Below are 13,933 nucleotides of genomic sequence, written 5' to 3'. Positions count from 1 at the left end.
ATGGATCCTGAGATCTCCCCATTCAAGTTGTCAGTTAAGACGGCGAGCGCACTCAGGGGTTATGTCCTTTCTGCTGCAGTTCAGAGGTTGTGTCCTGTCTGCTGCAGCTGGTGGCAGTTGAAGAATGGAACTGAACATGTGTTTCAATCTCAGTGAGCAGGACAGAGAAATTAGAAAAAGAGCAAACAGATGGCGCTATACAGATAAAATTCATTGAATAACTGAGTAGCTATAATACATTTTTAATTACATGCAATTACTAAAGTATTCAGATCCAGGTGCTGGTTTGAAAACACTAGTTTTTCATGGGGCAATACCTTTTTTTTTTTGGTGATTTTATATATATTTTTTAATTATTATTATTATTTTTTATCCTGCAGTTTCCACACTGTCTATTAGAGAATTATAATAGACGCCACTTCTTGGTCGGGTCAGATCACTTTTCAGCAGTTATGTTATCGCAATATCATAAGCAGGATTGCAATGGAAGATAACAACTCTGATCCCAGTCATATATATGTCTCCATTCCTGGTCATTGCGGCCCAGTGCTGGCTTTGTAGTAAACACATATGAAGTGGGATGAGCTGATCCACCTGCTCCATACACCACTCTCTCTCTCTCGCGCCCAGTGGACCTACTGTCAGGGGTCGCGAAGAGGTTAAGTTACCTCTGCACAGGTCACAGAGCATGTCTAGAAAACGCTCCCATTGTGGCCTATGGTCTGTTATAAATCAGATTTCTAAATGCTGTTAACAGCTGCTCATGCAAGATGGCTGCCCCCATAATCATGTACACAAAATAAAAAATTCATACTTGGTAACACTGGACCCCTGTTCCCGTGAGCAGCAGTGGTCCCAGCAGTTGGTCCCCCATACAGGATGATGCATGTTCTAACCTGATTGATCAGCACTACTTTACAATCAGCAGCTACTGTATATGAAGAGGACGTCTCTGTTCCCTCAGACTCGTATCTGTGCTCTTGTTTTTCAGGAATCTCTGTCAGCAGTCTCAGTGATAACCTCTTTGTCCTCCATGTAAAATGTGAAGACAACAAACAAAAGGTAATATTTACTAGGTATAGATTGTTCTTTTACTACCGTGCATGTGATCATACAGTGGACACTTGTGCACATAGAGATATATACTGGCGTCTTGCGGCAGTCTGTAATATCCCTTGTGATGCTGGAAGATGCGTCTAATGTATTATGAGGCTCACTCCTTGTCATTAAAGGGGTTATCCGAGTTAATAAAAAAATAAAAAAAAACACTTAAAATCCATCAGGATATACATATAATTTGGTTAAGCTTGATTTCATCAAGTTAAAACCCATTTTTGCACCTTTTCATGGTCCTGTCATTGCTTTGTTTACATGCTGAAGTACAAGGTGAGGGGGCGTATAACAACAAAGCCTGAGCTCTGCCTCATGAATATTTCTGGGCGTGAACAATCTGACCTTTCCCGCCCCCTGCTCTGCACTTTGCATAAAAATAAATAAATACACACACAGGGCAGAAGACCTCCCTGTCACATTGCAGCTGTACAGTGTAAGGCCTCTTTCACACTTGCGTTGTCCGGATCCGGCGTGCACTCCACTTGCCGGAATTACACTCCGGATCCGGAAAAACGCAAGTGTACTGAAAGCATTTGAAGACGGAACCGTCTTCCAAATGCGTTCAGTGTTACTATGGCACCCAAGACGCTATTAAAGTCCTGGTTGCCATAGTAGGAGCGGGGAGCGGGGGAGCCGTGCGGCTCCCGGGGCGCTCCAGAATGACGTCAGAGCGCCCCATACGCATGGATGACGTGTTCAATGCGATCACGTGATCCATGCGCTTGGGGCGCCCTGACGTCACTCTGGAGCGCCCCGGGAGCCGCACGGACGGTAAGTATGCTGCTCCCCCGCTCCCCGCTACACTTTACCATGGCTGCCAGGACTTTAGCGTCCCGGCAGCCATGGTAACCATTCAGAAAAAGCTAAATGTCGGCTCCGACAATGCGCCGAAACGACGTTTAGCTTAAGGCCGGATCCGGATCAATGCCTTTCAATGGGCATTAATTCCGGATCCGGCCTTGCGGCAAGTCTTCAGGATTTTTGGCCGGAGCAAAAAGCGCAGCATGCTGCGGTATTTTCTCCGGCCAAAAAACGTTCCGTTCCGGAACTGAAGACATCCTGATGCATCCTGAACGGATTTCACTCTATTCAGAATGCATGGGGATAATCCTGATCAGGATTCTTCCGGCATAGAGCCCCGACGACGGAACTCTATGCCGGAAGAAAAGAACGCAGGTGTGAAAGAGCCCTTAGTTATGTTATTTTACATACATTTCTTTCATGTTTGGTTTTGTTTCTAGTCTAAAAATTTTCTTTCTGTTATTACAGTATATCAAGGAGGACGTATTTGCACTAATTCCAAATTCCGTCACCATAGAAAATTAATGGGTCCGCACCCGTTCCGCAAAATTGCAGAACAAATGCGGACCCATTTGCGGATGTGTGAATGGAGCCTAAGGGTACTTTCACACTAGAGGCAGGATCGATCCAACAGGCTGTTCACCCTGTCGGATCCGGCCAGCCGCTATTTTGCCGTGCCGCTGGACTGCCGCTCTGTCCCCATTGACTATAAAGGGGACGGTGGTGGAGCTATGGCGCAGCACGGCAGTGCACAGCGAGCGGCCACTTGACTAAAAGTCCTGGATTTTCGACTTTTTATGGTACTTTCACACTAGCGTTAGTGTGATCCAGCAGGCAGTTCCATCGTCGGAGCTGCCCGCCAGATCCGCCAATCAGTGTGACAACTGACAGCATTTGTAGACGGATCCAGGTGCGGATCCGTCTAGAAATGCATTGCAATAACGGATCCGTCTATCCGCTTGCCATGTCGATGGACGGATCCCTCTGGCAGTCTTTTTCACAGTTTTCATGTTGTGCGCATGCGCAGACCGGAAGGGCGGATCCGTCCTTCAGTTTTGCAACGCCGGATCCGCAAGGCAGCTCCATTGTCGGAGCTGCGTGCCTGCTGGATGCGCCGATCAGTGTGACAAGTGACAGCATTTGTAGACGGATCCAGGTGCGGATCCGTCTAGAAATGCATTGCAATAACGGATCCGTCTATCCGCTTGTCATGCGGATGGACGGATCACTCTTTCAGTCTTTTTCACAGTTTTCATGTTCTGTGCATGCGTAGACCGGAAGGACGGATCCGTCTATCCGCTTGTCATGTGGATGGACGGATCCCTCTGTCAGTCTTTTTCTGACAGAGGGATCCGTCCAGCGGCACCGTCAAATAGCGGCAGGGCCGATCCGACAGGGTGAACAGCCTGTCGGATACGTCCTGCTGCTAGTGTGAAAATATCATTAGCATTATCTGTATCTAAGCAATATCTATATTATTCAAATATATATTCAATATGGATATTGCTTAGATAAATCCATATATTGGTGGCAGATAAGGATTTTATATAGCTGAATAATGATGATGATGATCATAATGATGATGGCCAATAATTTATTTATATTTCCCAGGGGGTGTTCAATGTGTACTAGTGTGTGGGGGGGGGGGGGGGACCAGGGCTGTAATAACGATCCCCAGATGCAGAGGGGAACGTTTACAAACTGCCACCTCTAGCCCCAGTGAATGCAGGAGGGACAAACATACCCTGTGCTGCTGGAGAAGAGATCACCTCGGCTCTGGTTGTCGGTGGGTAATACTGCACATGAGCGATCGCATAGCAGAGCCGAGGCAGTGACAAGAGCTGGAGGGGGAAGGGCACCAGAGGCTCTGACGTCTCGTTTACACAGCCTGGACACTCCCTCAAGCAGAGAGAAGCTTGTAAACGAAACGTCATCAGCAGAGCAGGGTTACGGACGTCAGGTGTAACATGACCCTGAACTAAACTGGCCAAACAGTGATAGATAGGTGATGAAAGTGATTTTAAGAATCTTTCACTGGTCTACAATAAATGCAATTAGAATAGATTTATTTAAGTCGGATAACCCCTTTAATTAGGGGCAGCCCATGTGCCTAGACCAGGGATCAGCAACCTCCGGCACTCCAGCTGTTGTGAAACTACGACTCCCAGAATCTTCCTGTCACTTCTGTGGGAGTTACAAGAACAGCCGAGTAAGTTTGCATGCTGGGAGTTGTAGTTTCTCAGCAGCTAGAGTGCTGAAGGTTGCTGATCCCTGGCCTAGACTGAAACCTACAGAAGCTTGGACCTACCACAAATTTCAGTCGTCTTTGGCGCCAGAAAACTGTCGTAAAATAAGCTGAATTCTGAATTCTTTGTGACTTTTTTTACACCACAAAAGTGGTGTGGAGGGAATGATAAATTCTCCCCCTATGGTTCAGAGCTTCACATTAATAATTTACAAGAGGATTGCATTGTGGCCAGCTATCTCCTTTAAACCAAAAGGGGTTGTGCAGTGGGTTAACCACGCAGTGACCACGCAGATTCCAAGAACTATAACTTTTTTTGTTTTTTCATCAATGTACTTTAGGGTGTTTCATTTTTCCAAAGATGTGATTTTCATATGATTTTGCTTACGCCCCGAGTCTCAGTGATGTAAAAGATACATATGCCAAATTTCAAGAAGATTGGATAATATTTAGGGGTTGCACACATTGATCACCTTTATTACTCCTCTCCCTCCTGTACCTAATAGGTTGGTCTAAAAACGACTTAAGGATCCCAGGGGCTCTGCATCAAGCAAGGTGGATGGCAAAGGCAATATATGCACTTAAAATTGTCCTCTTCACTAAACAGTTGAATATTCCTCAACGAGAATTGAAAGTAATGATACAGGTTGCACATTTTGTCAGCCTCCTATATATATTCGCTTTTTGCACGAGGCAATTGTAAGTCGATGGTCTCCAAAGAATGATTTAGATATGTCTACAGCTTCTGAGAACCTACCCAGAAGCATACGTAAAGAAAAAGTGCTCTCACAGTTGCTAAAACAAACGTAGGATTGGCTTTTTTGGACGAGCTTATTACTCAGGCTGTTAAAGGGAACCTGTCACCTCCCAAAACCATCCCAAGCCGCCAGCAGTACCTGTGTGTAACCAGCAGCGTGTTTCTGATGATGCCTTTCTTCCTGAAGGCAGATGCAGCAAAAGTACTGAAAAGGTTGTTTTATCCCCTGCCGACGCGCTTCTCCACACATGCTGGAAGTCAATGGGGCAGCGGCCTTCTTGCTTCAAGTCATGGTAACCGCGCTCCCTTCCCTGCCCCTTCGTTGTGACTGACAGCGCTTATGCAGAGAGTTTGGCAAAGCCAGCCAAACTGCCGGCTGTCAGGCACAGCGAAGGGGCAGGGAAGGGAGCGCGGTTACCGTGACTTGAAGCAAGGAGGCCGCTGCCCCATTGACTTCCAGCATGTGTGGAGAAGCGCGTCGGCAGGGGATAAAACAACCTTTTCAGTACTTTTGCTGCATTTGCCTTCAGGAAGAAAGGCATCATCAGAAACACACTGCTGTCTACAGGCAGGTACTGCTGGCGGCTTGGGATGGTTTTGGGAGGTGACAGGTTCCCTTTAAGGAAAATCTGACTAATAATTTAGAAACCAAACCTGCAAAGAAAACAGAAATGAAACGATTAGAGGGTAAAAACCTAGTTTTTGAAGGAAAAGACCTGAGCCATTTTGTTACTAATAAAACAAAGACGTTCTTTGAATTGTTTGGGGTCCACAACGTGACAGAATACTGCAGAATAAGCCATGTGAACGCTCTTAAGGTGGTCAGTGATACCGCAGAAAGAGGAATTGCTCTGATAAAAAAGTGTAACGAATCGGTCAGGGACGAGCAACAAAAACAGTTCTTGTTGAGGGTCATCGAGCATCACTGAAAAGTCGTCACCAAGCTAACAAAAGAAGGGATTGCATCATTCAAAGTGGATTAATATAACACACGTTTTGCCGATCATACTACCTATTAATCTTCGGGTCTAGTTTTAATATTATTTTAAGTTTGTGATTTCTAGTTTTCCCAGTAAAAGTAATTAACATTGAAAAATCGTATTTTTTGCCTACTTTTACAAAACTGATCAAAGTGTGCAACCTCCAAATACCCAATCTTCTTGAAATTTGGCAGAGAGAAGATATCACTGAGACTCGGGGCGTAAGCAAAGTCTGCAAAAATGTTACATTTTATTTTTTTCCACTACAAAATGAAATGTACTTGTATGAGGTCTTATTCTTTGCAGGACAAGTTCTAGTTTTTAAGGCACCATTTTGCTACTTGTAATGATTGATTAAAGCCAGCTGTTTAGCTAAAACCCCCTTTGTTTACGTCGGTAAAAAGGCGCATTAGTGGTCACTTATCCTCAGGATATGTCATCAATGTAGATTGTAAGCCCTCACGGGCAGGGCCCTCTCTCCTTCTGTACCAGTCTGTAATTGTCTGTATTATGTATGTATACCCCTTTTCATATGTACAGCGCTATGGAATGAATGGCTCTTTAATAATAATAATCAACATCAGATCGACAGGGTCCGATTCCTGACACCCCTGCTGATCAGCTTTTTGAGGGGGTAGCAGCACTCTTGCAAGCTCTGCTTCCTCTTCAAAATGACCTGCGTGTCCTCTTTGCAGCGAGGGCACAGTGTAACGATATGTGCTCCATCCCATTCAAGTGAATGTATTGTAATTCCATTGGACCTCTACTGCAAAGCAGATGATGTGCAGATAAACACTGAAGAGGAAGCGGCACTGGCAGGAGTACTGCTACCCCTTCAAACAGCCCTTCAGTGAAGGTGTCAGGAGTCGGACCCCCGCCTATCTGACTCTGATGACTTCTCCTGAGGATAGGTTATCAATATAAAGCCCCTGCACAACTCCTTGAACTCCAAACGGTTGTCACTGCATTCTATGAATGGGGGCATGTGATGGAAAAATGAATCAAGCCAGCCAAGGAGGCAATATGGATAATAACAATACATTAGTAAGTGCCTTGTATTAACTTTATCTACATGATAAATGTAATTTGCTGAGTGAGACAGCCCCTTTAAGCTCTGTGTTATTGTTCCCTTTTGAAAGCAGACCTGCCGGGGTGCTGCGTGTGGCGTATCTTTTATCATTAGTGGTTTTTTTGTCTCCAGGGAGATGTGGTGCTGCAGAGCGATCACGTGATTGAGACACTGACGAAACTTGCCATAGTAGCTGAGAAATTCAACAATATCAACATTAATCAGGGCAGGTATGTGGATGTGTGTTTGTTTTTTTTGTTTTTTTTTTTTGCAGTTGAGGTCACAGATTGCACTCTGTAATTATATATATATATTTTTTTTTTTTACAAAGACCTCCATTTTTGATCAATTGTAAACAGTTCCTTTATATTCTAGTCTGATGCTGTGATTTTAACCATTCCCGTGCTGTTCCACTCACCATGGCAGATGCACTGGCATTAAACATGAGCTCTTGGTTGCTGCTTTTTAACATTCTGCAGGCCCAGCATTAAGGCTGTATTACACCTGCCGATGAAAGTTCGTTAGCAATCATCTTGCAGTATAATTCTGCCTCTGATTGCCCGATAAACGAGCAAACACTAGTTCATTGGGCAACTGTAATTTATAAGCATGTTTAAAAATAATCGTTTGCGGTTGACAGATGGTGCTGATTCTGCGATCTGCCGCTGGCAAACCACTAGACATCATGGGGACGAGCAATGGCATTAGTGATTACTCTTCCTCATGCTGTAGAGGAGATCGCTGCATGTAATAGCAGCGCTCTCTTCCGCTAGCTAGCAGGCGATTGCCGGGAGGGAACACTTCCCTCCGACAATCGCTTACTCAATCGGCGTGTTAAATACAGGCCAATTCGCTAATTTGCAATAGAGATCAGTGCATTTATTCCTTTTAAGGGAGACCTCTCCTGATTTGTCTGTTCTTTTCTAAATACTTGTATTCCTCTAAAAATAGCTGAGAACTTAGAGCTCTGCTTTATGATGTTTCTTTATTATTCCTCCTGGAAATATATGAATGGATTGATAAGTGGGCATTGCCATCACCCTTTTTTTCAACATGATATCTTTAGCACGATCTGATCGGACAGTGTCAGACTGTGTATGGAACGTCACAATGCAGAGCTCTAAGAAAAGATTTTCCAGAATTTTGATTTTGTGGGGGGAACGTTTGGGAGTTCTCTTTAACAATTGCTGGTACTACTTTTTTATTTCTATAGTAACTCCTTTCTTTGTTTTGTGAATGTTCCTTTATCCCCTTTGGTGTGCTGGCATACAGGCATCATTGTATCTGGGATGCATGTCACCGCAGCGTACAGTCTAATACAATGTCACCAGTGTGAGAGGACCTGTTCTTTATGTATCTTTTATCGGCCAGACTCTATCTCATTATGTTGTTACTGTTTTTCTCAGCATCAAGTTTACTGTGGGTCAGGGTAAAGAAGGCATCATCGACTTTACACCAGGCTCAGAACTGCTGATAGCTAAAGCCAAAAACGGACACTTGTCTGTGGTAAGGACTCATCTTCTCATATGACTGCTCTGTTTTCTGTTTCGTTGTTTCTAAAGAGTGTATTTGGAAGAACATTTTATGGCAATCATCTAACTGCATAAAAAGAGGAGAAATGCCAGTATTCTTGTCCTGCGTGTAGTGCACCAATTCGCCATTTGTGAATGCTGTCACGTGAATCTGGCAGTCCAGTATTCCTTTACTTTATTTTGCTGTCTGTTGTCACCACATCGTCATATCATGTAACTGATAGGGGCTGGCATTGTGATGATGGAGCAGAAGCGGGTCAGCTCCTCTTCCACAGCGCTGTCATGGCCTCGCATGACCAGAGGTTTGGCTAGGGGTATACAGAAGCTCAGGGGAAAAAAGGGGATGGCTGGATTTGTAATATTCAGTGTGCTGAAAGTGCAAGTCCTGTCCAATACCAGAAATAGCAGTACAACAGGGGTGGTGAATAAAGCTAAAATAGGTTTTTGGGCATAGAAGGATGCATGTAGCAGTGGAGAATCGTGTTTGTAAGTGGTTATTGTCCTGTTTTTTGGTTGTTTTTCTCTTTTATGGTCCAGCATGAATATAACAGTTAATCCTGATGCTTACAATAGATGTGAGGAGAAATTTAAAGTTGTCCATTTAAATTTTTTTCCTCAAAGTTGCCAGAGGCATCTGACTGGTGCTGCTTATTGCTTAAAATCTGGATCAATCCCCAAAATGGCTTAAAGTTACAAAAAATTATACACACTCATGCCATAAAATACAAAAACAGAGCGGAGGACAGCGATTGACTGTAGAGGTTACACGTCGTATCTCAGCATATCACAGACACAACTGCTGCAGCCAGTCTCTGCAGAGGTTACACGTCATATCCCAGCAAGTCAGACACAACTGCTGCAGCCAGTCTCTGCAGAGGTTACACGTCATATCCCAGCAAGTCAGACGCAACTGCTGCAGCCAGTCTCTGCCCTCATCAGTCTACCGCTAAGCACAGTGATCGACTGCTGCAGTGAAGTTCTGAATACCTGCATGTCACTGTGCACCTCAGTGTCTGTGACATGCTGGGGTACAGTGTCTGCAGTCAATCACTGTCCTCGGAGCTGTCTTTTTATTTTATGTCATTTTAGGGCTTGTCTGGGATTTTTAATTGTCTCTGACAACCCCTTTTTAATAGAAAAATGTTGTCCGTATTATGCTAGTAAAAATCCAATATGAAATAGTGTCTTCTTTCAGAGAGAGGAAAGTTCTCAGAGAGCAGAGTAATCTCAGTTTCTGCCTCTGCCACACAGGGAAGGTTTTATCTACGAGGCAATCCTTATTAGAATAGTAGGCGGGGGACTGGAATGACAGAGAGACTTGCAGCAAACTGTTGAGCAGTGCAATGTGAGAAGCCTTGACCAACCACACCATTGGGATGGCATCAGTCAGGAGTCATCACTCCTCACTGGTCTGACAGTATAACGTGAGACTCTCTGCTGTGCTAACAGTCCAGACAGAGAGGAAGTTAAAGACTGTACTGGATCTCGCACACATAGTATTATATCCAGAAAACTCTTCCACCCATTGTCTATAATAGACTAGAATATTCACCTAGAGGTTGTTAATAAGTGATTTAAAACAGTTTTGATGGAAGTCTCTCTTTAGTAAGCAGAGAACGAGAATGTTTCCAGTATTAATATGTAAGTGTTCTTTTCTTTTAAAGGTTGCGCCACGGCTGAATTCCCGATGATGAAAATTTGCAATTCAGTAGGAATCTGGACTACAACCGAACTGACAGTTTCACCTTCACCCATTTCCCCCACTTGTTGAACAATGCCTGCTTTTTATATTTGATAGTTACCAAAGACCTGCGCTGCTTAAAATAAGGAAAGAAATCATTTTATATATTTGTGAAAGTCAAATATTTTATTTTTTAACTTGCTTTTGCACAGTTGCACCCCGCCCCCGCTCCTATGGTATATTTATGCATTTTCTGCAGTAGGCATATTGGGATTTTGCCACTAAGGTGGTGGGCTCTAGCCTCTGTACACGTCTGAGTGGGAGGAGGATGATAGAATATTATTAGTCTCTTACTCTAATGCCAGAGAGGCCTTTTCCACTTTGCAGACATACCAGGCTATGGTTCAAACACAGACTTCATAAAGTAAAATGGAAGTCTGCACTAAGTAAATGGAAACTTATTTATGCAATCTTAATTTCAGGTATTGAGGTATATTAAGCAGATTTTATAGCTTTTATTCTACTAAAAGATATATTGTGCAACATTTCTCAGAAAAGCCTTACAATGCCTTTGTGTTGTAAGAGAAATCCAAAGCCATATGTAAATGAGTGGACAAACCCTCGTCACTGTCTTTTAGAGGTGACGTCCATTGCAAGAGTTAATGTTTTGTAAATGTAAGAAATACTAAAATGTGCAATATATATATATTGTGTAGGGCACCTTAACTAACTGTTATTACATGGAGAAATCCTAATTCGCTCACACTCGTTACTCTTTCACCAGTTGTCTTCTCATATCTGCAATTCAACTTTATAGACTTAAAGGCTTCACAGATGCTGAATTTAGGGTGGATTCAGGTCACGTTTTTCCCATCCTTTTAACGTATACAAAAAACGTATACGTTAAACGGATGCTGCAGACAGTGGCATCTGTTCAACATAGAGTTCCATTGTAGTAAAAAAAAAAAAAAAGTATACATTGTTTTTTTCTGGACTGTGCAGGATACAAGTACGTGGTGTGCTGCGTTTTTGTATCCTTTTTCTTTTTTCTTTTGTAACGTATACGTGAAACGGAGGCATAAAACGTGATGTAAACCCACCCTTACTGCATAATTTATTCTAGACTGCCTATTCCAGAGAGGTCTGTATGTTAACATGGTATAGTTCTCTCCCCATTCACAAAGATCCATATATTTAATAGGAAGTAGTGGAATTGTCTGCTGGAGGCATGTTTATGTGCACACCAAAGGAAAGGGAAGTGAAATAGGAGTGCAGCTACATTATATGTGCACCATTTTCATGCGTAGACCTCTTATAGGCGACCTGTCCAGAATCCTGACATGTCAGATATCTTAAATCCTTGTATTCCCCACGACAGCACAATCCTGGAGTGTCCTGTGTTATGCTGACCCTCTGTTAGTCCTTCTGGAAATTTATGCCTACATGGCCAATTTGTGTCAACTTTCTCGTTCTCAGTAGGGACTGTCCTACACAGTCTGATACTGTTAGTATTCACAGTTCCATTTTTTAGGGTGCATTCACATGTTTTTATTGGCATTTTCCAGCATGTCTCCACCTCCTTCTCTATACAGAAAAAAATGCTTGAAAAAAAAGCCATAAAAATGCATGAGGTATGGAAAAAACCTCAAGTGGCTGTTATGGTGTTTTTTCTAGCAGTCAAAAACCAAGACATGTTTGAAAGCTCTTAAGGTGGGTTCACACACAGGTTTTTGCTGGCTTTTTTTTTTCTGTACTTGTTTTTACTGCCAAAAAAAAAGTTAGCTGAAGGTTTATAGGAAATAAGAAATGTGGACACACAAGCTTTTTATTTTTGGGGGTTCTTTTAAAAAATGCAGCATGTTGTAGCAGGTTTTGTTTTGTTTTTCCTGATATTTTACGACGAAAAAACACCATTAGGAAAATGCTAGTAGACCCACACACACAGTTTCTCCTTCCTGTTGGATCCACTTCTGTCTGTGACTGAAAAAAAAAAAAAGACGCCTAAAACTGTAAGTCTTTCCATCACCCCCTGTTGGCGAGGGGAATGGTAACGCAGAGGTATTCATACATTTCCAAGCAGTAGAACAGAGAAACAGCCCAGTGCAGCGCTCCAGAATTATTTCATGGGGAGTACAAAATATTTTCTAAAAGGGACTTGTCAGGACTGCTGCCAGATCCTCCTTAAATTTAAACAGCACTCAAGGTCTTAAGAGTTGATCAATGGACTAAAGTATGTGTATTGGTATCTTTACTTGAACAGACCAAGTCATAACATTTGTCTACGTGTAGTTGTACAAAAGCTGTCATGAGTAGCCATGCTTCACCACTGATGTTTGACCAACAGGATTTTTTTTTTTTATACGGTTTGTGTTAGCTTTGGTATTCATTGTATATTTTGTTTAGCCTCATGATGAGATGTTATTAAGCTTGTGAACTAAAGTCTCATACCATACACTGCCATGTCAATTGAAAGAGAACCAGGACTTCAGAACATTGCAATGCTACAGAGACATTTATTATTCAGTTCTTTGTTTTTAACTTGTTACTCATCTGTTGCTTTTTAACCGAATGTTGACACACTACAGATTGGTGGTGCCATCTTCTTATCTTCACATTTCAGATACTGTGACTTAAAGTATATCCTTCACCTTTATACAGCCGAGGCCTCCAGATTTAGAACATCTAACCTCTTCATCATATCAATTGCTTCAGCTTTGAGACAAAAAGCAGATGTCCATAATGACGTGCGAATTAGAGAATTGCTTTTCATTCAGCATAAAAAGCCGACTTCCTTATGTGCAGGCAATAGATATGTTTAAGTAGAATGGTTACCACCATACTGTTCTTACTTCTGAATAGGTGTAAGAGAAAATGCTTTAACGCCAGTGATTGCATTTGTGCCTTTCCACCAATAAATCTGCAGTTAATACCAATGTGTCATCTCATTTACTCTGTTTTGCCTCCGTATCCTGGTGGTTCTATGTTTTGTATGGCTATAGTTTTATTAAGTGTTGTGGGCGTGTTTGTCTTATATGTGAACTCGGCGTGAAGGGTGATTTTTAAAGCAGGATACACATTAAAGATGGAACAACACACCTATTAGAAAGGCCGGGCAATTATATACATGTGTAATAATGTCGGGAGGACAAAATACATAGTCACTAAACCAAACAGACATTGGACACCTCCACACATAGATATTTTACAAACATAGTAATTTAATGAAGATAATATCATAAAAAATGTCTGCAACAGCAGACTGTGGTACACAGGGCAAATATCTAAGCTAAATTTTTATTAAAAAATTATATCAAACATATAGAACAGCATAATTAAATACTAGAGTAAGCAGCAGATAAGAACAGACAGTAAAGGACTAATGGAGCCAGGGGAGGGCCGAGGGGTCGACCACAGCAAATATTCTGGCTACAAATAATTTTTAGACATTAAAGATGGAGAATTCTCCTGTAGAGGTCATAATACAACAGCCCACAGTTATTACAGGATGAACCTCCATGACAGTTGGATAAAGACACTTACCAGGACAATCACTTCAGCACTTATCATATGCACTTCCAAAGCATGAAAACTGCCACCGTATGCTTGATCATACAATATAGAAGAAAACAAGATCCAGCTTTTGCTTTACCCATAAAGGTTAGCCTGTATTCCATCTGTACCTTGCTTAAGCATTTTTGAGCATACAGTCATAAAATAACTGGTAAGAACCACATGGTCATAAATGTGAAGCAAGT

The 13,933-nt window shown here is 42.5% G+C and overlaps 1 protein-coding gene across 3 annotated transcripts in view; it reads left to right on the top strand.

Annotated features, from left to right (window-relative positions):
• MYO1C (myosin IC) overlaps positions 1-13,107 on the top strand; it is a 131,833-nt gene extending 118,726 nt beyond the window's left edge. For all 3 annotated transcript variants that reach the window (XM_040423539.1, XM_040423537.1, XM_040423538.1), the window contains exons 29-32: positions 992-1,062; positions 7,098-7,195; positions 8,372-8,471; positions 10,162-13,107. In XM_040423539.1, the coding sequence (XP_040279473.1) occupies positions 992-1,062; positions 7,098-7,195; positions 8,372-8,471; positions 10,162-10,188 (296 nt within the window). In that variant the 3' untranslated portion in view covers positions 10,189-13,107. The remainder of the gene's footprint in view (positions 1-991; positions 1,063-7,097; positions 7,196-8,371; positions 8,472-10,161) is intronic.
• The last annotated feature ends 826 nt before the right edge of the window (positions 13,108-13,933 follow it).

The sequence above is a fragment of the Bufo bufo genome, chromosome 3, assembly GCF_905171765.1.
Source record: "Bufo bufo chromosome 3, aBufBuf1.1, whole genome shotgun sequence".
NCBI lineage: Eukaryota > Metazoa > Chordata > Amphibia > Anura > Bufonidae > Bufo > Bufo bufo.
Note: the sequence above shows the minus strand (reverse complement) of the source record. Positions and strands in the feature narration are given on the sequence as shown.